At 44.5% G+C, this 26,559-nt stretch overlaps 1 protein-coding gene across 4 annotated transcripts in view; it reads right to left on the bottom strand.

Annotated features, from left to right (window-relative positions):
- Nucleotides 1-26,559, bottom strand: part of senp6a (SUMO specific peptidase 6a) — a 190,548-nt gene that overhangs the window by 65,790 nt on the left and 98,199 nt on the right. For 3 of the 4 annotated variants that reach the window (XM_070890015.1, XM_070890018.1, XM_070890017.1), the window contains 4 exons: nucleotides 24,535-24,558; nucleotides 21,522-21,592; nucleotides 20,502-20,656; nucleotides 13,284-13,674 (listed from right to left, as the gene is read on the bottom strand). In XM_070890015.1, coding sequence (XP_070746116.1) covers nucleotides 13,284-13,674; nucleotides 20,502-20,656; nucleotides 21,522-21,592; nucleotides 24,535-24,558 — 641 coding nt within the window. The remainder of the gene's footprint in view (nucleotides 1-13,283; nucleotides 13,675-20,501; nucleotides 20,657-21,521; nucleotides 21,593-24,534; nucleotides 24,559-26,559) is intronic. The other variant, XM_070890016.1, reaches the window with a different exon arrangement.

The following is a 26,559-nucleotide window of genomic DNA, read 5'->3' as shown; positions in this document are numbered from 1 at the left end:
ATTCCTCTCCAGCCCAGAGGAGATGTCCTTAACCCTGGCAGGCAACACAACCTTTGCAGACGAGTGAGAGTCCCGGAGAACAGTATCTATCCCCCTAATGATACTGTCCCCTACCACTACCACATTTATTTTTACTCCTGCACTTGAATGGCCCCCTGTACCACGGCGCCGTGGTCAGTTTGCTCATCCTCCCTGCAGTCCTTGCTCTCGTCCACACAGGGACCAAGAATCTCAAACCTGTTGGACAAGTGCAAGGGCTGAGGTCCTTCCATCACTACATCCCGGGTCCCCTTACCTGCCTCACTCACAGTCACACCCTCTAGTTCCTGACCACGGACCAAATTTGAATGATTTAACCTAAGGGATGTGACTGCCTCCTGGAACACAGCGTCCAGGTAACTCACCCCCTCACTCATCAACACGGAGCCAAAGTTCCTCGAGCTGCAGACATGGTCGCCGTGGATCACACTGGTGTCCACCAGCTCCCACATGCTGCAGCTGCAACACATCGCCCGCCCTGCCATCTCTATTGTATTCTATTTAATTACTTAAGTTTTCAAGTTTGGACATATCAATAATCAATGTTTAGTTTTTAATCCCGGCTTTTAATTTAAAGCAATGCCCAAGTTTAGAAAAAAAAGAGAAATACTGACCAACCCAAACAGTCAGGCAGTGTATCAACTAAAACAATTAAGCATTTACTCAATACTGTCCTGGAGCGTTGATTTAGATTGTACGATTTTCATCTGTGAGCACCACCACAGATTAACGATAATACATTGTGCATTAACTTGTATAAAATCACTGTCATGGAATCATACTGCACAGGAGGCCATTCAGCTCATCATGCCCTGCTCTTTGAATGTGCTATCCAAAAAGTCCCACTCCCCTGATTTTTCCCATAGCCCTGCAAATTTTCCCTTTTCAACTATATATCCAATTCCCCTTTGAAAAAGTTACCATTGAATCTGTTTCTACCACCCTTTCAGGTAGTGCAGCCCAGATGACAACTCGCTGAAGAAAATAATTTTTCATCTTCCCCCTGGTTCTTTGCCAATTATCTTAAATCGTTGTCCTCTATTCTACTACCTATTCTCAGATTCATCATGTGCAATGGAGATCCACTAGCTAGGGAAAAAAATGCGCAATATTCTCCATTTGTCAAAAAAGTCTTCAAATTTGCATATTCTGCAATTATTTTTAAAGTAACAATGTGCATTCAAATTATCTAAATTATCCAAAAAATCAATTCTTCAGAATAATTTCTTTAAAATGGTTATGGATGGAGAAGTTCACTAAAATATGTCACAAGGTTTTGATAAAGCAAAATCAGGAAGAACTATTTCTACTGGTCGATGAGTCGTTACCTGTGGTGCATCAATTTAAGATGAGCACTGAAAGAATGAAGGGTGTGGTTATGGAATACATATATTCAAAGGATTGTTAGAAACAGTGCTTGAAGCACACTTCATAATAGCTTTTCAAAGGAAAGTGGATGATTTTGAAAAACATATATATATGTATATATATATATATTTTTTTTTGAAAAAGGGTCTGGGGAACGGGCAAAAGAATGGCAAGCTATTCAAGAGAGTCCGTGCAGGCACAGTGTGTGGAATCTCCTCCTTCTGGGCTGTAAATTTCTATGATTCTACATTGATAACTGAAGCATCAAGAATAGTTATTTTAAAAGAAAAGATTGATGGTGCCTTTCCTATCTTCGAGATGTCCTTAAGCACTCTACAGCCAAAGTGTAGCACTGTTGTAATGTAGAAAACACGGCAGCCAATTTGCACACAAGTTTTAAAACAGCAATGTGATAATGACCAGATTATAATTTAAAAAAAAAATCTAAAGTGATGTTGGTTGAAGCATAAATATTGGCCAGGACACCAGGGAGAACTCCCTTTCTTCAAAATAGAGCCTTGGGATCTTGTATGTCCACCCGAGTTCTTAGTTCAACGTCTCACCTGAAAGATGGCATCTCAGACACGAATGTCAGCCGAGATTTTTGTGCTCAAGTCCCTGAGTGGGACTTGAACCCACAACCTTCTGACTCAGAGGCGGGAGTGCTACCCACTGAGCCACAGCTGACACAATTATTTTCAATACTAAGGTTTCTTTTTAAAGTGGCGACTGGAACAGCGCAGGGTTTCTTCCAGGAACACCATGCGAGGGCAGCACTGTCGTGCAGTCCCACCCAACCCATCGTTTAACCTAGCCATCTGCCATACAGCCAGATGGGACTAGTCCATAATCAGGAATGTAACTAAACCTAGCTTGAATCCAGCTTGCAGACAGACGAGTTGAGGGCAGTATCTCTCGGGAACTGCAAATGCTTTATCATTTAAAAGCAGCAGCATAATTTTGATGGTGTGGGGTGGCAGAAGAGAGAAAGAAAAAGATAAATATCTCCTTGGTCATAATTTGAAGTTATTATTCCCAGACCAACAGAATTTATGTTTAAAAAACATTTCATAAGCACTCGGATGCAGAAGCATTGCCTTCTTAAGAGTAGTACTTACTCAACACATTTTTACTCTCCCCAGAATGACCATCTTTAGACGATTTTATTTTTGCTCAAGAGGTCAGGTGATCGAGGTTGAGGGGTGCTGAAGTCAACAGGAAAAGGATGGTTACAAGCCAGCTTCTTCCCAATAGTTTCTTCCAGGAGTTATACATGGAAAAGAGGTTCACTATTCCAAAGCATTTGGCAGTGGACAGATGCTAAAAGTACACCCGTATACAGTGGGATACTTTAGTGATAAATCACAAACTGGATTCAAGTTGTTAGCCTGGGCTCAGTGGTAGCACTCTCGCCCCATTCAGAAGATCATGGGTTCAAGTCCCACTCCAGAGACTTCAGCACAAAATCTAGGCTGACAATCCAGTGCAGTGCTGAGGGAGTGCTGCACTCGCTGTCTTTTGGATGAGGCATTAAACCGAGGCCTCAGTCTGCCCTCCAGCAGAGAGAAAAGATACCTGGCATTATTTTGAAGCTCAGGGTTGTTCTCTCTGGTGTCCTGGTCATTATTTATCACTCTCAAAAAAAAATGATCTGGTCATTAGGACTTTGCTGTTTGTGGGAGCTTGCTGTGCGCAAATTATCTGCCGCATTTCTTACATCACAACAGTGACGACACATCAGTACCTTATTGGCTGTAAAGGGCTTTGTGACACTGAGGTTGTGAAAGGTGCTAAATGTGAAAGGTAAAAGGTTGTGCAAGTTTTTAACTATTTTTGGATACGTGTCAGTCATCAATAGGATTTATTTTTTAAGCTCTGGTTACGTGAATTGCAACCTTGAAGTGCAAGAAAACAGAAGCCTGCATTACATCTAAAAACAGCATTATAAACCAACATTAATCTTGCTTAAATATTATACAGTATCGTTTAGTTTCAAGGTCTCGTAGTCTGTAGACACCCATCATTATTTCGGAAATGGCCTCTAATACAATTTTAAAGAACAATTCCTAGCGTGATACCGTTTCTCTCCACACAGGAGGGTTGCTCAGAGAATGCTACGCATCAGATGAGTATCGTAGATACACTGCACCTTCAGGTGGATTTTCATTTCCTACAAGCCAGAAAGGAAGCAAAGATATACCTGCACTCACAAAACAAATCATTGTTCACAGTTTGAATGCAGTGCTTTCCAAAACTGATGTTCTTCACAAAAAGAATTGCACTGTCTTGCAGGGTTAGCCCATGTGTTGGTTTAACTGTTGAAACTAATGCCTTCAGTTTAGCAGGAACCAGAGTTTCCTGCCACAACCAAAACAGGTGGCTTTCTGCCCCTTTTTGCAAGAGTGAATGGAAACAGACTCTGCTGGCCTCCACTCAATTTTTGAGCATCCGAACAGGCACAATGTGTGAAATGTCCTCTATCTGTGCTGTAAAAGTCTATGATTCTACATCGTCAACTGAACCAACAAGAACAGTCATCTCAATTGTTTTCAATACTGAAGTTTTCCTTTTGAAAACAGTGACTGGAGTTGCTCAGGGGGTCCCTCCAGAAACACCATGAGGGCAGTACTGCACATTGTTTGACTCAGCCATCCAGGTACCATGACATCAGCGAGTTAGAAAGAGCACAATTAAGTTATAAAGTCTCAATGTTTTGCATTCATGCCCCCACTCCATTACTTGAGCCCACAATCTAGGCTCACATGCCAGCACAGTACTGAGGGAGCGCTGCATTGACAGATCCTTTGGGTCAGATGTTAGATTGTGGCCTTGTCCGCCTGTATTCTAACGCGCACCAAGCTCGTTCACCCAGTGCCCGTGTTCGCAGACTTACATTGGCTCCCAGTTTACCAATGTCTCGATTTTAAAATTCTCATCCTTGTGTTCAAATCCTTTCTTCACCTCATCTCTCCCTATCTCATCTCTGTAACTTCCTCCAGCCCTCTAAGAACTCCGTGTTCGTCCAATTCTGGCCTCTTGTGCATCCCTCACTCTTTTGGCTCCACCATTGGTGGCCGTGCCTTGAGCTGCCTAGGCTCCAAGCTCTGGAATTTCCTGCCTAAACCTCTCCACCTCTTTCCTCCTTTAAGATGCTCCTTAAAACCTACCTCTTTGACCAAGCTTTTGATCACATTCCCAACGTCTCCTTCATTAGCTCAGTGTCAATTTTGTCCGATTACATAATAAGAAATAGGGGCAGGAGTAGGAGTAGGCCATTTGGCCCCTCGAGCCTGCTCCACCATTCAATAAGATCATGGCTGATCTTTGAGGATGTAACGAACTGGGTGGATAAAGGGGAACCAGTGGATGTGGTGTATTTGGAATTCCAGAACGCATTTGACAAGGTGCCACATAAAATGTTGCTGCACAAGATAAAAGTTAACAGGGTTGCTGGTAATATATTAGCGTGGATAGAGGATTGGCTAACGAATAGAAAACAGAGAGTAGGGATAAATGGTTCATTCTCGGGTTGGCAATCAGTAGCCAGTGGGGTGCCGCAAGGATCAGTGCTGGGACCCCAACTATTTACAATCTATATTAACGACTTGGAGGAAGGGACTGAGTGTAACGTAGCCAAGTTTGCTGACGATACAAAGATGGGAGGAAAAGCAATGTGTGAAGAGGACACACAAAAACTGCAAAAGGACATAGACAGGCTAAGTGAGTGGGCAAAAATTTGGCAGATGGAGTATAATATTAGAAAGTGTGAGGTCATGCATTTTGGCAGAAAAAAAAATCAAAGAGCAAGTTATTATTTAAATAAAGAAAGATTGCAAAGTGCTGCAGTACAGCAGGACATGGGGGTACTTGTGCATGAAACACAAAAGGTTAGTATGCAGGTACAGCAAGTGATCAGGAAGGCAAATGGAATCTTGGCCTTTATTGCAAAGGGGATGGAGTATAAAAGCAGGGAAGTCATGCTACAGTTGTACAGGGTATTGGTGAAGTCACACCTGGAATACTGCATGCAGTTTTGGTTTCCATATTTAAGGATGGATAAATTTGCTTTGGAGGCAGTTCAGAGAAGGTTCACAAGGTTGATTCCAGAAATGAGGGTGTTGACTTATGAGGAAAGGTCGAGTAGATTGGGCCTCTACTCATTGGAATTCAGAAGAATGAGAGGTGATCTGATAGAAACGTATAAGGTTGAGAGGGCTTGACAAGGTGGATGCAGAGAGGATGTTTCCACTGATGGGGAGACTCGAACTAGAGGGCATAATCTTAGAATAAGGGGCTGCCCGTTTAAAACTGAGATGAGGAGAAATTTCTTGAGGGTTGTGGATCTGTGGAATTTGCTGCTTCGGAGAGCTGTGGAAGCTGGGACATTGAATACACTTAAGACAGAAATAGACGATAAGGGAATAAGGGGTTATGGAGAGCGGGCAGGGAAGTGGACCCGAGTCCATGATCGGATCAGCCATGATCATATTAAATGGCGGAGCAAGCTCGAGGGGCCTTATGGCCTTCTCCTGCTCCTATATCTTATGTTCTTATACCTAAACTCCACTTGCCTGCACTATCCCCATATCCCTTGATTCCCTTAATATCCAAAAATCTATCGATCGGTCTTGAATATACTCAACGACTGAGCATCCACAGTCCTCTGGGGTATAGAATTCGCAAGTTTCTCAACCCTTTGAGCGAAGAAATTTTGCATCTCAGTCCTAAATGGCGGATCCCTTGTTCTAGACTCCCCAGCCAAAGGAAATATCCACCCAGCATCTACCCTGTCAAGCCCCTTAAGAATGTTATATGTTTCAATGGGATCACCTTTCATTGTTGTAAACTCTAGGGAATATAGGCCTGATGTACTCAATCTCCCCTCATTAGGGCAGGCAATGCACTCATCCCAGGCATCCTTTGTTGCACTTCCTCCAAGGCAAGTATATCTTTCCTTGGATAAGGAGATCACAAACTCCAGGTGTGGTCTCATCAAGGCCCTATATAATTGTACACTCAAATCCCTTTGCAATAAAGGCCAACATACCATTTGCTTTCCCACTTGCTTGTTGTAATAAGAACGCAAGAAATAGGAGCAGGAGACAGCCATTTGGCCCCTCGAGCCTGATCCGCCATTCAGTAAGATCATGGCTAATCTGATCATGGCCCCAGCTCCACTTCCCTGCCCACTCCCCATAACCCTTTATTCCCTTATCGCTCAACAATCTGTTTATCTCCATCTTAAATATATTCAATGACCCAGCCTCCACAGCTCCTTGGGGCAGAGAATTCCACAGATTTACAACCCCGAGAAGAAATTCCTCCTCATCTCAGTTTTAAATGAGTGGCCTCTTATTCTAAGACTATGTCCCCAAGTTTTAGTTTCCCCTACGAGTGGAAATATCCTCTCTGCATCCACCTCGTCAAGCCCCCTCATTATCTTTCGATAAGCTCACCTCTCATTCTTCTGAACGCCAATGAGTATAGGCCCAACCTATCTCCATAAGTCAACCCCCTCATCTCCGGAATCAACCTAGTGAACCTTCTCTGAACTGACTCGAATGCAAGTATATCCCTTCCTTAAATACAGAGACCAAAACTGTTCACAGTACTCCAGGTGTGGCCTCACCAATACCCTGTACAGTTGTAGTAGGACTTCTCTGCTTTTATACTCCAACCCCTTACAATAAAGGCCAACAGGAGGTTGACTGCAGGTTTACATTGTGTGATTCGTGTACAAGGGCACCCAGGTCCCTCTAAACAGCAACATGCCCCAGCCTCTCACCTTTTGAAAAATGTTCTGCTTTCCTACTTTTCCTACCAAAGTAGGAAACTTCCATTTCTCCACGTGCTTTGTATCGTCAGCAAACTTGGATACATTATACTTGGACCCCTCATCCTAGTCACTGATATAGATTGTAAATAGCTGAGGCCCAAGCACTGATCCTTGCGGCACCCCACTAGTTACAGCCTGCTAACTCGAATATGACCTGCTCATTCCTATTCTGTTTTCTGTCCGTTAACCAATCCTCAATCCATGCTTTATATTACCCCAACTGCATGAACCCTAATTTTCTGCAACTACCTTTTATGTGGCACCTTATCGAATGCCTTTTCAAAATCCAAATACATTACATCCACTGGTTCCCCCTAATCTATTCTGCTAGTTACAACCTCAAAACATTTTACTAGAATTGTCAAACATGATTTCCCTTGTTGATTCTGCCCAATCATATTCTTATTTTTTTTAAGTGCCCTGTTACACATCCCTAATAGTCCAGTATTTTCCCTACTGCAGACTAACAGGCCTATAAATCCCCGTTTTCTCTTCTCCCTCCTTTCTTGATAGTGAGGTTTGATTTGCTACCTTCCAACCCGCAGGGACCATTCTAGAATTGAGGGAATTGTGGTAGATCAAAACCAACTGATCCATTATCTCTGCAGCCACCTCTTTTAGAACCCTGGACTGTCGGCCATTAGGCCCAAGGGAATTGTTGGCTTTTAGTCCTATTAATTTCTGTAGTACCTGTACTATTTCTTTACTGATACTAATTTCTTTAAGTTCCTCATTCTCAATAGACCCTTAGTTCCCCATTATTTCCGGAATATTTCTTTTTGTGTCTTTGACTATGAAGACAGATACAAAATATTTGTTTAATGTCTCTGCCATTTCCTTATTCCCCATTATAATTTCTCCCGTCTTTGCCTATAAGGGACCCTCATTTACTTGTGCTAATCTCTTCCTCCTTACACACCTACAGAAGCTTTTACAATCCTGTGCTTCTGTGACATGTGACGACGTTAAGATGCTATTTGAAGAGGAGCAGGGAGTTCTCTCAATATGCTGGCCAACATTTAGTTCCAGTAACTCCTTCCCACACAGCTGCTCTCCCCGTGATGCTCGAGGGTCTGAACATATTCTCTCCTATGCGTGGAAGACGAGAACAGAAGTGCTGCTACCAACATTAGTAACGTCACCCCCTCCCAGAGGGCAGAGAGACCAATCACAAGGGTACTCAAAGTTGAATTGCACAACGTAGTGGTCAGAAATGCTAGGACCCTCCTCCACAACCAGACCAGCATCCATAGCGACACGAGCCCAGTGAACTCAACACACAAAGGCAGAAGTCCTGCAATGCAGAGGGAAACAGATCCTGAAATAGCATAGCATAGCCTCCAGCTACAGAACAATCTTAGACCAGACCAGAACACTTACTGACCACCTGAAACTCTCCAGAAAAGAACGAGAGACAAAAGAACCGATGATATTTAGGTCCTTGAAGGAAATGATGAAGTTAGTAGCATTGCAAGTTTAAATAAGCAACCTACGAGATAGGTTACCAGGTACCAGCCACTAAAGTAGGTAACGATCACCAGGGAATGGTATCCAGATCATTGGCATCCCTGAAGGTGTTGAAACAAACCTCTCTGTTCGGAAAGGTTATGAAGGGATATGGATCAAAGGCGGGTAAATGGAGTTGAGGTACAGATCAGCTATGATCCAATTTAAAGATGCAACAGGTTTGAGGGGCTGAATGGCCTACTCCTGTTTGTGTTTCTATCAGCACTTGGCATAATGATGCACCAGCAATCCAAAGAAAAAAAAATGCTATTGTAAGCTTGAAACAATCGCAAACCTCATGCCTCCCTCTATTCCGTCATGTGTCCACCGCCAGATTTGTAACTACAATGTCAGTTAATGATAAATCAGTCGCCTATTGTACCAAGACATGTGGACTGGGTCTTCTCAAATGGTCCACATATCAAAAAAATTGGCCCTGAGGGAGCAAGGATTTGTTTTGAACCGTGCAAGGATGGCTGTTGGCAAGATTCAGGAATGATAAATCAGTGTGGCTTAGCAAACAGCAGAGTCTGTGTGCAGGAGTTTATGTAGCTTCCTTTTGGCGGTGAAGACCTACTAACCAATATTATAGACACAGAAAAATGCCTAGATACAATAGTGGACAAGTTGTGAATGTATGGACAGATTTGACCAATTGCTCACTTCCGAAAACTTAGTTTTTTTTTAAAAACGAAAAAAAAGCTCAAGTGAAACAAAAGAAAATACCATGACTGCATTGAAAGGTTTAGACCAGGTTTTCCATTGCTATACTTGCCCTAATGACCCTATTGTTTACCTTTTCTAAACTACCAGTGTGGTCTTGTCTCAAATGTTGCCTGAACAGGTCATTTGAGGCAGTAGCCTACCGATAATTGACAAAGGAGTTTTCAAAGTCTTCCCTCGGTATAAATGAAACTATATACTGTATTAAAGGGACAAATTGAAAATACTTGCATTCCTAAATGTTCAGGTGGTGCATAAAACTTGCTCTTGCAGTGTATATTGTCAGAGCCCTCAACTGGATGACTTTGTTCCATTTCTTTCTTATGACTTTCTACTGCCTGGATAGCTCTGCTGGCAAACTCACTGGCCAGTGTAAAATTAAGCCAAGAGTATGCAGAGCTATCTAACCAGGGGCTAATGCAATAAGTTCCTATCCCCTTGGGGAAGAGGACAGAGGATTAAAAAAAAATTAGCCCAGGTTCTCACTCCCGATGACTACCTGCTGGAAGGGGCATGCATTGATGTACAGTAGACACCTCAAGTCGCTGGAGAAATACCACCAACGATGTCTCCGCAAGATCCTACAAATCCCCTGGGAGGACAGACGCACCAACATTAGTGTACCTGACCAGGCTAACATCCCCAGCTTTGAAGCACTGACCACACTTGATCAGCTCCGCTGGGCAGGCCACATAGTTCGCATGCCAGACACGAGACTCCCAAAGCAAGCACTCTACTCAGAAATCCTTCACGACAAAGGTGGGCACCCTCAAATCCTCCCTGATAAAATGCAACATCCCCACCGACACCTGGGAGTCCCTGGCCAAAGACAGCCCCAAGTGGAGGAAGTGCATCCGGGAGGGCACTGAGCACCTGCGTCTCATCGCCGAGAGCATGCAGAAATCAGGCGCAGGCAGCGGAAAGTGCGTGCGGCAAACCAGTTCCACCCTCCCTTTCCCTCAATGACTGTCTGTCCCACCTGTGACAGGGACTGTGGCTCTTGTATTGGACTGTTCAGCCACCCAAGGACTCATTTAAAAAATTTTTTTTTTTTTTTTTTTTAAAAAAGAGTGGAAGGAAGTCTTCCTCGATTCAGAGGGACTGCCGATGAAGATGCATCGATAATTGACAACTAGAGGCTTGAGCTTGGCTGTAAATTCATTCAGGAAAATCTGAACCTGTAGCTGCTAATCCTCTCAGTAGAATTTCACCAGGCAATGAGCTGTCCATTCCCTCTGTTTAGACACCATTATGCCTGGAACTTTCACTCCTTGGAATATTTTATTAGTTTGGTTACGTGGGAACAGAATTTTCTTCTCTTAAGGGCATTTTTCTGCAGGAGTGTCCTGGCCACTAGGATCAGTGATTAATCTGCCCAAGCGATTTCATGCCACTCTCATAACAGGCAGATGGAAAAGCTCCCAACACCACTGTGGATGATTCAAACCTGCAACCCAGGAGGTAAAAGCACATGGTTATTCCATTCAGTCCTGGGGTTGGCGACAATTTTTTGCAGTTGTCCTGTTTGCTTACAATTTGGTAGCTGGCAACGCCACTGCCTCTTTACGATAACAGTCTGCACCCAATGGATTTTAATGGCTTAAACTCTTCAACCTAAAGCTCGGAGCTGTACGAACCCTGCTTTGTCAGGAGGGGTGTTACCAGGGAATGAGACACAGGTGCCTTGATGCAACAGTGTACCTAGTATGAGAAAGGACTACACTAAGATTGCAGAATAGTAACGTTCAATGCTGATAAAATGTCCGCCAATTTTTTTTTTTTTTACTTGGGCTACTTTTAAAATTTGTCGCAGATTATCTACAAGATTTAAAAAATCTAAAATAGCTAAATACCAGAAGACTAGTGCGGATAGTTTGATTCCATTTGGGTCTTGTTAATCAGCAGCAATTCTCAGTGGATGCAGTCAGTGCAGTCCATGAAGTTGATGCATCACGATGCCCACACTGATGGTTTAGTGATTTTGACATAATCTCAGCAAATTAAAAAAGATGAATTGGCACAAATAGACATTAAATGCAAGATTACATTACGCCCAAATACCGTTATTTAAAAACCCTGAAATGTAATACGTTAAAATTGTTGAAATAAAGGGAATTTATCCTTCAATGGCTTCCATAAATAATAAAAATTGGTTTGAAATTACAAAATAGCAGATCAAGATTCAAATCGTTCTCTTTCTGCTCCAGCTCCACCCTACTCCCTCCCAATTCCTGCCCAATCACCCCAATGTTTCTATAGATGAAGTCCTTACTACTAGGGGGATCAAGGGGTATGGCGAGAAAGCAGGAATGGGGTACTGAAGTTGCATGTTCAGCCATGAACTCATTGAATGGTGGTGCAGGCTAGAAGGGCCGAATGGCCTACTCCTGCACCTATTTTCTATATTTCTAATAAACATCCAGAATGAAAAGTGCACGATAGTTGAGCAGTGCCACGGGTTCTCCCAGAACATTCTGCAGACCGATGAGCAGCAAACCCAGCGAGTTCCTGATCTCAAGTCAATCGATCAGGGCAAGGCATCGACCAGAGGTTGGTGGGTGCGTCTGCAATTAGCAATCACAGATCAGCTGCACTGGACGGGACACCCTTTGCCCATCACCAGCAAGGAGTGACAGGGACTAAAGGTGTTCAAAATAGGAATTAAAACATCTGCATTCCCCGGGGTAAAACAAGCCACATAAACACATTGCATTTACATTTAACAGAATAGTCCAATGAAGGCTCACAAAATGCATTCGCAAGACTCAAACCACCTCTGAACACTTACTAAAACCGTAGTTTAGTTATCCTTTCACTTCTTTTGCTGCCCGAACGCACCAACTCACAGTCCCCCACCACACCACACACACTCATCGCAGGCAGCGGCCGATCGCGGACAAATGCCGCTAACTATCTGCTATTACCATAGGAGTCAATTACAAAAAGTGGAAGAACATGATCCAGGCGTAACAGAGGGCGGGCAAACGTGATCTCTTTCAATCTGGATCATGTTCTTGTTCTCACTCCCCCTCCCCTCCCCCCCCCGCCCATCCGCTTTAGACCAGGATCACGTTCTTCCCCCACTGTTCCCACAGTGCTCCCTCCCGCCAACAAGTTCCTGACCTTCTCTCCAATCCCTTCTCCTTCCTCCCCCACCTCGATCCGTCCCTTCCCCCACTCCTTGATCCCCTCCCCTTGATCCCTGCTCCTCCCACCACCAAACCCCTTGATCCCCTCTCCTCTCTCCCCGACCCCCTCTCCTTCCTATCCCCACCCCTTTGATCCCCTCTCCTCCCTCCCCCAAACCTTCCTACCCCACCCCTTGATCCCCCCTCCTCCCTCCCCCAAACCTTCCTCCCCCCACCCCTTTGATCCCCTCTCCTCCCTCCCCCAAACCTTCCTAACCCACCCCTTGATCCCTTCTCCTTCCTACCCCCCCCAAACCCCTTGATCCCCTCTCCTCCCCGACCCCCTCGGCTCCATTTCCTGCCCGGAGGCGCTTGCGCAGAGGAACCTGAACACCGCGGAAATAATCAGTGAACAATTAAGAGGCGCAGTTGATCGGTGGAAACTTCCTATTTATAAAAAAAAACTTGAGTGAATGTAATCACCACTGTGTCTGCCAATGAGTGCTAGTTACTTACCTTTGTGGTTTTACCGCCCACAGCATCTAGTGGGCAAATCTCGTTACCACCAACCCGTCCGCTATAAGTGGTGTCATGCAGAGTGCCGCATCATACACCACCTGTGGAACATATCTTCACATTTCTGCTGCGGATAACGCAGAGCCACTGAAAATATCTATACTTACTGGGGTCGTTCATTACAGGCTTCCTGGAGTCCAACCGTCCAGTTCCATATAAAACTGTACGTCCCATGAACCCTACGCTGCCGTTAGTTTGTAAAAGGTTGCCCTTGGTAGAATACAGTTTAGTAGCAGGTACTGGAGTCAATATTATGTCAAGAGAAGGTTTGCTGTAAAATGTCTTGGCACTGACACCCATGCTGCACTCAGCTTGCGTTGGAGAATGAATAGGTGGGCGCGGCTGAGGTGCCCCAGAGTATGTGGAATCGGAAGCTTGTTTGGGCCGTCTTATTGCATCCTTGGGTATTGGCTTCCGACAATGTTCACATTTTGTATGGTCTTCACTCTTTCTCCCACAATTTTTACATATACTGAAGAATTCATCGAGTGTCTGCCCCTGAAATTTGGAAACAAGATCAAAATGTTAAAAAAAAACCTCAACATTTTTATTGCAGACGTATCTTGTATTCTTTTCTCCTTCATGGCCTAAAACTGGAATTTACCAAGATAGCAGACAAAATAAATCTTGAGGATGTGAAAGACTTTCTAGAAATGCAAGGTCTTTAATAAAAACAGAAAACACTGCCAACACTCAATTGGTCAGTCTGCATCTGTGCAGAGAGACAGAGATAGGCCCAATTTTGGACATGATTTGCATCAATTTTTTTGGAGTAAGTTGTTTTTTTCTGGCGCAAGTTAAAAAATGCCATTTTCCCCCCAAAATTTGCTCCAGAGTAAGTCAGTTAGGTACGATTTTTTTTTAGTTCAGATTTTATTTTCCCCCAAAAGGGGGCCTTCCCAGACACTTACGCCAGTTTTGGCCATTTATGCCACTTTGACCAGCTAAAACTTACTCCAAATCGACTTAGGTCAGCGTATGTGGCCAGTTCTGAAAAACTTTGCGGGCAGTTAAGAAATCGGCGCAGGTTAGTACATTTAAAGCACCAACACTTACAAAGCACTAAACAAAGCACAAAAATAAGCATTCAATAATAAAAAATAGAAGGAAGCTGAGAACCTGCACCAAGACTTACTAAAGCACTAAACAAACCACAAAAAGTAATATGCAATCAATAATAAAATATAGAAGTCCTACCTTTATGCCAGAATCAAGTTTTTTTTAAAAAAGCCCCCCCCCACCCCAAATCAAAACTCTCAAACACAACCATCAATAAATAAAAAATAAAACTGCAGTCCTACCTCAGCCCGGGAAGTCAGCGGGCCGGCTGGCCGGTACGGGTTTGCCACTTGGCCAGGGATAGGGTGCGGCAAAGATCGGTGCATCCCTTCGGCCGGGGATAGGGGCTGCGAGCATCGGGTTCTGCTCACAGCCCACAGGACGCGCTGGGAGGGCAGGAGCATGCGCGCAGACTTCACTGAGCATGCGCGCAGCTGCCGGCAGTGCTTTCTGCGCTGGCCTGTTGCTCCGTCCCCCAATTCACTATCCACGCCACACGGGGACACCGGAGACTCGGCAGAGCGGGCAGGATGGGGCCCCTTTTCTTTCGGCACCGCTTCCAGCACGCAAAGTCGCCGCATTTAAAAAGTGCGCCAAAAAAAGGGGTCGGGGAGAAAATTGGGCCCAACATTTCATGTCGAAGATCTTTCATCAAAACTGGAAGTTAGAGATTTAACAGTTTATAAGAGGTACAAAGCAGGGAAAGAAAGGAGGAGGGAGGAAAGAACTAAGGGGAAAGTCTGTGTTATGGCAGGAGTGATCAAATGACCAATGGGATGATGCTGCAAAGCGAAAAGAGGAGTGGTAATGGGATAATAGAGAAACAAAGAATGGGTCCAGAGGAGGTGTAAAGGGTAACAACAGAACCATTACCAGCACCATCCACCCTCATTGCCTTACACTTTTCCCTGGCTCTGTACTTGCATATTAACGTTTAAATCGCTAACTTCGTTCAGTTCTGACAAAGGATCATCGACCTGAAACGTTAACGGTTTCTCTCTCCACAGATGCTGCCTGTCCTGCTGAGTATTTCCAGCATTTTCTGTTTTTATTTCAGATTTCCAACATCCGCAGTATTTTGCTTTGGGTCTTTAGCTAGGTTTGAAAAGGTATTAAAGCATCTTGTTCTATTGAAAACAGAAACCTTGCATGGTAACGGTAAAAAAAAAAAGAATCACAAATACTGGAAACCAAATTAAAACAGGAAATGCTGGCAATGTTCCGACCAATCAGCGCCTGATGAGAAAAAGCAGCCTGATGCTCTCAGCGAGATTGTTTTGAGTACAACTACAATTGTACTATGGGAAAAGCTTATAATGGGATGTCTAGTTCGGCTCTCCATGCGAAGGCCTCCTGAGATCCCGAGTGGGGAAATGAGATGCCACCCACAACAGGTCTCAGTGGACAGGTTCCAGGTCTGGGACTCAGGGCCACAGTCCCTCACCTTCCAGGTGTGGAGCAGGTGGTCACAGCGTCTGTGCCCCGTGCGGATTGGGCCGAGCGCTCACTGCCCCCAGTCTCCGAGGGAGAGCGAGGCCGGGGACCGATGCTGTTGGGGCAGTGACAAGGTGTCGGTTCTTCATGTTGCCGGCGTTCCACGATCCCGTCCCTCTGGACAGTGGGCTGATACCAGCTGCGTGAATATTGGCTGCTGTTTCCCAGAACGGCCGGTGCAGATGTAACCGCTTTCGCGGTGGGTTTTTCAAACCTCGATGAACAGGAAGGTCGGTGTTGCTCATGGTTTTTTTCCCATCTCACGGAGCACGGTGGCGTTGTGGCGAATGGCAGAGGCGACAACGTGGGCGAGTGGTTATTTGACTTGCAAAGCAAGTTTAGCAGATTTACTGTAAACAGCTTCCACCCAAAACATGAAACTGTGTTTCCCTTTTCAGATGTTGATGGACCGGCCATGTTTCCAGCATTCATTTACTGTTTGTTGTTGATTACATGTGTTGAATTTCATATTCTGGTCTTTGGTGTACTCCATCTCAAGATATTTTTCTAAAACCGCCCACCAGTAATCCAACGGAGTTTACCCAGTTCAAATATCAGCACACAGCATTGCCAAGACTGATGGCAACATTACATACTCATTGCTTGCACAGCTATGGGAATTATTCTTGAGAATAATTTTCTGCCCTGTATTATGTGGTAGTGCCAGGCAATTGCAGGTCCAGTTTTGCAAGAAGAAAAAATAAATCAGTAACAACACTCAATGAAGTTCTACCACAGAGGCTGTTCTGTTACATGTTTAAACATATCAAATACTAAAAGGTAATCCAATCATTTGCTAAAGTTACACACAAATGTACAAACTCTGAAGTAGACTTTCTTCACATTTGCTGTGCAGAAATAACCAATACAAACACATCCTCACTGAATGGTTTGCAAAAAAAACTGCTCACAAAGCTATTCAAAGCCCACAGCAAATCAAAGATATGAAATCTGTTTTTCCATCAAGAAGTGAATCACTACAAAGATCAAGATGCATGCCCAGTTATTTTGTACCACCAGATCAGGTTGCATGGAAGGGGCTGAGGGCTGGTGGGGTGGAGAGAAGAGACATTATGTGAGTATATGCATTCTGGTGGATGGGGGCGTTCGAGGAGGAGGGAGAATCACAGAAATTTACAGCATGAAAGGAGGCCATTTTGGCCCATCAAGTCCACGCCGGCCGACAAAGAGCTACCCAGCCTAATCCCACTTTCCAGCTCTTGGTCCGTAGCCCTGTAGGTTACGGCACTTCAAGTGCATATCCAAGTACCCTTTAAAATGTGGTGAGGGTTTCTGCCTCTACCACCCTTTTAAGCAGTGAGTACCAGTGTCTTCTGGGTGAAGAAATTTCCCCTCATATCTCCTCTAAACCTCCTACCAATTACTTTAAATCTATGCCCCCTGAATGTTGACCCCTCTCCTAAGGGAAATAGGTTCATCCTATCCACTCTATTCAGGCCCATCATAATTTTATACACCTCAATAAAGGTCTCCCCTCAGCCTCCTCTGTTCCAAAGAAAACAAACCCAGCCTATCCAATATTTCCTCATAGCTAAAATTCTCCAGTCCAGGCAACATCCTCGTAAATCTCCTCTGTACCCTTTCTAGTGCAATCACATCTTTCCTGTAATGTGGTGACCAAAACTGCACGCAGTACTCTAGCTGTGGCCTAACTAGTGTTTTATACAGTTCAAGCATAACCTCCCAGCTTATATTCAGTGCCTCAACTAACAAAGACAATTATTTTGTATGCCTTCTTAACTACCTTATCTACCTAGTCTGCTACTTTCAGGGATCTGTGGACCTGTACTCCAAGGTCCCTTTGTTGCTCGACATTTCTCAGTGCCCTACCATTTAATGTGTATTCCCTTGTCTTGCCTCCAGATTGAATTCCATTCTGCCCACCTGACCAGTTCATTGATATCTTCCTGCAGTCTACAGCATTCTCTATCAACCACACGGCCAATTTTAGTACCATCTGCAAACTTCTTAATCATACCCCTTACATTCAAGTCTAAAACATTGATATACAGGTGCAGCATCCAAAATCTGGAGTTCCGGACTCCAGAATGTTCCGGAATCTGGGACGATTCGTGGCAGGGTCGTCCGGAATCCGTAAGATGTTCCGGAATTTGGACTGGATGACCTTGACCGACCTCGGGGCCTCGCTCGGCGCCCTTACCTCGGGGCCTCCTCGCTGGCCTGCGCGAACACCTCCTCGGCGGGCCCTGCCAGACGACAACAACCTCGGCGGTGCCTGCTGACCCGACAACTTTCTCAGCGGGGCCCTGCCCGACAGCCTCCTCGACGGGCCCCGGTGGCCCGCACGACAATATCCTTGGCGGGGCCGGCTCCATGACGACCTCCTCGGCAGGTACCCCGCCCCGCCACCCACCTCCCCACCTTTCTGAAGTTCCGAAATCCAGAAATACGCGTTTCCGGATTCGTGATGTCAGAAAGACGTTCCAAAGTCCGGAAAAACTCTAAATCCGGAATGGCTGCTGTCCCTTGGGTTCCGGATTTGGGACGCTGCACTTGTATAGCACAAAAAGCAAGGGACCTAGTACTGAGCCCTGCGGAACCCCACTGGAAATATCCTTCCAGTCACTAAAACATCCATCGACCACTACCCTTTTTGCTTCCTTCCTCTGAGCCAATTTTGGATCCAACTTGCCACTTTGCCCTGGATCCCCTGGGCTTTTACTTTCGTGACCAGTCTGCTATGTGGGACCTTTTCAAAAGCCTTGCTAAAATCCATACACAGCAAATGCTCTATCCTCATCGACCCTCCTTGTTACTTGCTCAAAAAATTCAATCAAGTTAGCCAGACACGAGCTTCCCTTAACAAATCCATGCTGACTGTCCTTGAATAATCCATGTCTTTCTAAATGAAGCTTTATCCTGCCCCTCAAGAACAGGGGCTGCGATTGGTATCCAGAGCCAAAAAGGACAGAATGCAAGCTGGCAAAAAAACATGCATTAACCTAGTCTGGGAATTCAGAGACCCTGAACAACACGAGTCGAGATGGCTCAACACAGATTTTAAAGTTGCTGTTCCAAACCACATAGTAAAAGGCTCGATTTACACCTATAATCACACTAAGCACTTCAGTTCAGTACTGGCGCACAGCTAAGTCTCACCCGTTACGAACATTTCAATCAGAATTGCAATTCAATTCCCACCTTTCTGAACCACTACTTGCACCAACCAGAAAGCTGGTTTCATTTTTTTTTTAAAAACAAGTCACCTGTGCGAATGACTTCACAGTGCATACTTTCCAAATGATTCACAGTCCCACAGGCAGCGCGTGATGCATTTTTCATTAGCATTCTGTGGAGATCCCACTGAGAGAGACAAAGTGGCAGCACATGCCTGAATGCTGAGCCCAGAGGAACATGTCTCAAGATAAACAGAGGATTAATTATAGAAACATCAATTCCTCGTTCCCTCCTGCGAACGCCTGTGAGCAGGCACACGCGTACACATTTAGCAGATGGTGCAACCAGTCTTCCTGTAAACTGCCTTCACGATGAGAATCATTAGATCACAAGCGCAGACTGGCTACTGTGCAAAGTAATGATGCTACAGACACAATCGTCATTACACACACGTCGCTGGCAATAAACACGCTCTGGTGCAGCAAGCTTTGACTGGTCCCAGGACCCACCTAAACCCAGGACCAGGCTCCCTGTCAAAGTACGCGGCAGGTGTCTGTGTGTTGCCACTGGCCGCAAGACGTCAGTGCTGAGTGCCAATGACTGAAAAATGTAAAAGCAGCTTCAATGATTTAGGAACGAGGTTAAAACACCCATTATAATCTTGAGCATCAAATTCCACACTGTACAAAGGTGTTTGCGATCACTCTGCAGCATTTCAATTACTGTAACTCTACAGTCTTGAACATGACAAAAAGATTCAACACAAGATGTTTAAGGCACGTAGCCTTTACAGCTGAAGGTTTAAACTGATGGAATCACTTCAAAAGGGCATCCATGTAAATGAGTATTCCGACATTGCTTTTGCGTACCTCACTAATTGATCAACATGAAATGAGAACTTGAACATAATTATTTTACATGTCTCAAAAAAAACTGCAAATATTTGCGGCAAAGTTCATGGCAACAGCAACTTGCTATTTATATAGCGCCTTTAACATAGTTAAAAAGTCCCAAGGCGCTTCACAGGAGCGTTATCAGACAAAATTTGACCAAGTCAAAGCAGGAGAGGTGACCAAAAGCTTGATCAAAGAGGCAGGTTTTAAGAAGCGTCTTAAAGGAGGAGAGGGGGGGGTATAGAGAGGCAGAGAGGTTTAAGAAGAGAGGCAGAGAGGTTTAAGAAGTGACTTCCAGAGAAAGATTTTCATTGTTTCTGGCAATAGTTTGGATAAAAATCAACATGTTGGGATGGCCATTGAGCACCTTGGAGCGTTTTATTACATTTACAGCGCTATATAAATGCAAGTGGTTTATGAATCCGTTAGCCACCCATTTGTTGAACTGAACAAACTCAATGGGCCAATCAGGCAGTTTTCGGACATCTGCTTAACCACATTGCACACAAATCCACTGCCGTTGCTGGTTCCCAAAACTCTGTGGCGCTTGTTGAAATATGCCAACTGCATCAAAAATCGACTTTGTCCTGCCCAATCACAACAGGCTTCCCTGCATAGTCTCGGGGAGGGGGTTCCTTTCATTTATAGCTGCAGCACCATCAGTCTTTACACATTTGGAAAGATGAAATCTTTTTATTGGAAAGAGTCTCCAGTGCCTACCTCGCTATGTGTCGGACTTCGTGGAGCAGAAGCTTCAAGGATTACTGATTCCGGCAATGCCGCTGTCAAGTCATCTCTCGGTCGCCTCGTCACGCCACGCCTCTTAATATTTGGTATGGAATACATTTGCTCTTCTAATTCTGTAGAAGCCACATCTATCAAAAAAGCAAAGATCTCGTTCGGTAAAGAGCTTACGAAACTGGCGGCACAAACAATACAGAATCATTAAACCTGCTCTTGTGTTTACAACAATAAGTTACTGAAGATGCACAAATCGAGTATCAGTTTGAAGAAAACAATTCTGACTCACAGCACCAAACAATACGATTTACAGCCGGTGATAAGGCACATTTGCACCACAGATTGCTTCACCCTGGAGCAGGTCAGCCAGTCCAGGGACAGTTTTCACTTGTTTAAGGTCATGTAACACGAGATGAAAGGGTTATCCTATGAAGAAAGGTTGAACAGGTTGGGCCTACACTCATTGGAGTTTACAAGAATGAGGGGGGATTTTACTGAAACATAAGTTTCTGAGGGGGCTGGACAGGGTAGATGCAGAGAGGATGTTTCCCCTCTTGGGGGTATCTAGAACTAGGGGGCATAGTTTCAGAATAAGGGGCCGCCCATTTAAAACGGAAATGAGGAGGAATTTCTTCTCCAAGGGTGTGAACCGTTGGAATTCTCTGCCCCAGAAAGCTCTGGAGGCTGGGTCATTGAATATATTTAAGGCGGAGATAGACAGATCTTTGAACGATAAGGGAGTCGAGGGTTATGGGGAGCGGGCAGTGAAGTGGAGTTGAAGCCAGGAGCCAATCAGCCATGACCTTATTGAATGGTGGAGCAGGCTCAAGTGGCAAAATGGCCTACTCCTGCTCCTATTTCTTATGTAACTAGTTGGGAATATCAAACACTCACCTACCAACCTTCAGCTGAATGCGGCTGTGTGGCAACTACAGATGATAAAACCTTCAGAGATAAAAAAAAAAATCAGGACTCGGCCTACAGTATTCAAAGACTCACCTCTTGTATCAGACTCCATTAAAATAATACTGTCCACTGGGACCCTTTGAACATCAGCTGGGTATTCTTTTCTGAAAGCATACAATGGATTTTAAGATAAGAACTGGTCTTTATCGTAAACACGGAATACATTTTCCAGTCCACTCCGCAGACAATGTAACATTTATTGAAACACATTTCTTTAAAATAAAGCTGTATTCCTGTTCCCAGCTCCCTCCCCCCCCTACCCCCAATCCCCAACCATACTCGCAAACCACCCACAGCTAAAGCCAGACCCAACTCTTACAGATGACTAATCGCATTGAGTTAGGTGAGACATTGTTAATACAAAAAAATTGAAATTCTGTCTGATCCTTAACCATTTCATTACTTCTTCCAACATGGGAGCTTCCTGGAATTCCAAATCAACTGGGGTAAGGGAAATGGAGTTCAATTTTACTGAAGGGTAAAAAGTGTTCAATATGAGCAAGAATACTGGGGCCATAAGTACAAGAAAGTCACTAATAAATCCAATAAGGAATTCAGGAGAAACTTCTTTACTCAGAAAGTGGAACTCGCTACCACAAGGAGTAGTTGAAGTGAATAGTATAGATGTATTTAAGGGGAAGGAGGATAAACATGAGGGAGAAAGAAATGGAAAGTTATGCTGATGGGGTTAGATGAAGAGGGAGGAGATTAGTGTGGAGCATAAACACTGGCCCGGCCCGGCCCAGTCCGTAAACACTGGCCCGGCCCGGCCCAGTCCGTAAACACTGGCCCGGCCCGGCCCAGTCCGTAAACACTGGCCCGGCCCGGCCCAGTCCGTAAACACTGGCCCGGCCCAGTCCGTAAACACTGGCCCGGCCCAGTCCGTAAACACTGGCCCGGCCCAGTCCGTAAACACTGGCCCGGCCCAGTCCGTAAACACTGGCCCGGCCCAGTCCGTAAACACTGGCCCGGCCCAGTCCGTAAACACTGGCCCGGCCCAGTCCGTAAACACTGGCCCGGCCCAGTCCGTAAACACTGGCCCGGCCCAGTCCGTAAACACTGGCCCGGCCCAGTCCGTAAACACTGGCCCGGCCCAGTCCGTAAACACTGGCCCGGCCCAGTCCGTAAACACTGGCCCGGCCCAGTCCGTAAACACTGGCCCGGCCCAGTCCGTAAACACTGGCCCGGCCCAGTCCGTAAACACTGGCCCGGCCCAGTCCAATGGCCTGTTTCTCACTGTACATTCTACTTAATTCTATGCAAGACCAAACTAATGAAAAATAACCTTTGGTTCTTATGAGCAGCTGAGTGCAAAACAACTTTTGGAAAAAAAACACAATAATCAGATTACAAGGTATAAACACGACACATGCAACTCGCTTTCCGACAAAAACTCACAACCAAGGTTTGACAAGAAGCTTCCATTTACATGGCAGCGAGCTGCATTTGAATGAAGCACTGAAGCATGGGATCTATTATTCACATCATCCTGCATTTAGCAACAGCGCACCTAAAGCTTCACTATTAGACAGAGTGCATTAAGCTGTGTTAAGCAAAGCACATTAGGATAGACCTAAAGTATCCACCAAAGTAGTTGCACCTGTGTAAAACGAGAGAATTAAAAGACAAATTGAACCAATTCATTAATAATGGATTCTAGAATAATGCAAATTGGGCAATGCTACAAGTGAAAATATTGCTACGTTAGAGATAGTTTGATCACTATACAGAAGGCTTGGATAAAACTGAAGGAGCAACACACACTATTGCAAACATCAATGTTTGGCTCATTTTGTATGCTCCAATTCATCCTTCTGGGCACTAAATGCTCTGAGGATTTCACAAATACAATTTCACATAAATACTGTTATAAGCTAGAAGTTATTTTCTGTAGATTTACAATTAAGTTAAAGGTTAAATTAACAATGAAGTAGATTTGATTCTTCTATCCGCACTATTCTCAGAATAAAATTTAATACATGGATGCTGAATAATGGTAAACTATGTAGAGCAGCAGACTGTATAATGGTGCCCTCATGATCACTCACTGAAACATTGCAATGGATCCAAGCAAGCTAGGCCAATTCATCACTACTCCAATCTGAAACTACTTCAATCCCATCACTGTTTATAATGAAATGTTCATTTATAATACATGGATCCTAAATTAGAATGGCAGTACAGTACAGAGCAACTTGGGCTTTGGAGCAGGGATTAAAGTTGCTTGCCACAGGCTTGTTAGTGAATAGTAGCACAAGAGCAAGATTAAACTGAGGTAATTTCAAAAAACATTCAATCGGTGACTGGTACTAAATGAGCCGAGCACTCGAGATTGAAATTTAAAGTGGTAGGAGGCCCTCTCCATTGATCAATGGACAGTACACAGCGTGAACCCCCCTTATCCAGAACCCTCGGGACCTGGCCTGTTCTGGATAAGGGATTTTAGCGGACAAGGGGAGGTCACGTTAAATTTGATGATACAGGTACTGAGCAAGGGGATATCGGGGTTGGCTGGCTTGGGGCTGGGAGTGCAGTAGAGAGATCATTGGGGAGCGGGGGGACGGTGGATCGCGGGGTCAGACCAGCGACTGCGGGAGTCGGCAGCGAGGAAGGACTTCAATTTGTTCACGTTGGAGCTCTGCGCATGCGTCATCCGGTGGCCGGGAATAGTTCTGGGAGAGGGTGGTTCCATATAAGAGAATTCTGGATAAGGGAGGTTCAACTGGTAATTAGCATTACATCAAGTACATTCCGCATTATTTGGGGAAGTTTACTGTGCAATACTGATTAGATGAATAATGAATTCTAGATTGGCAGGGTCACTTAGAAAACACCTGTTGTGAGAAATGGAAAAAAATATCATGGCAGAAAAATACATTAACATGAGGACAGGCAGCACTGTGTAATTGCATGTCTTGATTGCACACACTTTAAATAAAGCCCCAAGAAAATGACAAGCACACAAGCATCGACAGCTAATGCAGCTGTTTAACAGACCATGCAATGCCAATCCCAGCTGTTAGGCAAACACATCAATGACACTTACCCCTCATCAGTTAAGCCAAGATTGCTTTAAAAGATGAAAGAAAACAAGTAAGAGGCAATAATCTCAAATTAACATTTACAGGTTGAAACATGGCAAATGATTAGTATATTACTTTTTTGTATTTTTCAGTTTCTTTAAAAGACAGTTACTGTTATTTAGTAGTTACATAAGAGAAGGCTCCTTAAAATTAACTGATTAAGATAAAGTCCGGTTATTACAAAACTTCCAATATCACCTATAATAACCAAAATATATGTTGAACCATGAGATTAAACAAATTCCAATCCAGTTTGAACGGTTTATCATTTTAGCACATGCACCTTGAAGATCATATTCCCAACTTTATCTCCTAATACTGTAAAACTTGAGCAATATCGGAAGGATCTCAAAGCGCGCAAAATGCACCTGCCATTTTCAATTAATATTAGTTATTGCTTTTACGGTGGGTAAAATTTGCAGAAGTGAAGATTCGATGGCCATCTTATTTGTAAGGATTTGGTTCAAATTGTTGCTGTCTCTTTTAAATGCCACCAAATGTTTAGCGTAGGATGAAAATACTGTACTGCTGAGGAATCTCAAAGTGGTGCTACGCAGATTCTGTACCAATGTGAAGGCGGCAAATGGCAGGTTGGCCTTGATTGCTAGGGGATTTGAGTATAGGAACAGGGAGGTCTTACTGAAGTTGTACAGAGCCTTGGTGAGGCCTCACCTGGAATAGTGTGTTCAGTTTTGGTCTCCTAATCTGAGGAAGGACATTCTTGCTATTGAGGGAGTGCAGCGAAGGTTCACCAGACTGATTCCCAGGATGGCAGGACTGACATAGGAGGAGAGACTGGATCGACTGGGACTGTATTCACTGGAGTTTAGAAGAATGAGAGGGGATCTCATAGAAACATAAAATTCTGATGGGACTGGACAGGTTAGATGCAGGAAGAATATTCCTGATGTTGGGGGAGTCCAGAACCAGGGGTCACAGTCTAAGTATAAGGGGGAAACCATTTAGGACCGAGATGAGGAGAAACTTCTTCACTCAGAGTTGTTAACCTGTGGAATTCTCTACTGCAGGAGAGTTGTTGATGCCAGTTCGTGAGACATATTCAAGAGGGAGTTAGATGTGGCCCTTACGGCTAAAGGGATCAAGGGGTTGGAGAGAAAGCAGGAAAGGGGTACTGAGGTGAATGATCAGCCATGATCTTATTGAATGGCGGGGTGGGCTCGAAGGGCTGAATGGCCTACTCCTGCACCTATTTTCTATGTTTCTAAGTGATTCACCTGAAGGAGGTAATCTAGTTAAGGCAGGTTGCACTTCAATCTGATGTTGGTTCCTTTTGCATTGGAAAACGTTGATGACCACACGGTGTTCAACCTACACTGAAAACATCTCGCGCTCAAGACGGCCAAACAACACCTTTTAGTTACGTGTGAATCATTCTGCCTGGTTCACTGACAGAAGTGGTGGCACGATTCTTTGGAAACGTTGTTCAAAATCAAACACAATGTGCACTTGTCTCTCTCCAAGTTACCGTATAAACTTTTCTCCGCAAATTTACTGGGACAATATTCATGAAAAACACTAGCAATAGATACAGTGCAAGTATTTCATAAATATGACTTCAGACTACTCAGCATACATTGAACAAATTGTAGAATCATAGAAGTTTACAGCATGGAAGGAGGCCATTTCAGCCCATCGTGTCCGCGCCGGCCAACAAGAGGCTACCCAGCCTAATCCCACTTTCCAGCTCTAGGTCCGTAGCCCTGTAGGTTACGACACTTCAAGTGCACATCCAAGTACTTTTTAAATGTGGTGAGGTTTCTGCCTCTACCACCCTTTCAGGCAGTGAGTTCCAGACCCCCACCACCCGCTGGGTGAAGACATTTCCCCTCAAATCCCCTCTAAACCTCCTACCAATTACTTTAAATCTATGCCCCCTGGTTGTTGACCCCTCTATCCACTATATCCAGACCCCTCATAATTTTATACACCTCAATGAGGTCTCCCCTCAGCCTCCTCTGTTCCAAGGA

The sequence above is a fragment of the Pristiophorus japonicus genome, chromosome 9 (assembly GCF_044704955.1).
Source record: "Pristiophorus japonicus isolate sPriJap1 chromosome 9, sPriJap1.hap1, whole genome shotgun sequence".
Classification (NCBI taxonomy): Eukaryota; Metazoa; Chordata; class Chondrichthyes; family Pristiophoridae; genus Pristiophorus; species Pristiophorus japonicus.
The sequence above is the reverse complement of the archived record's forward strand: the minus strand, read 5'-3'. Positions and strand labels throughout refer to the sequence as shown.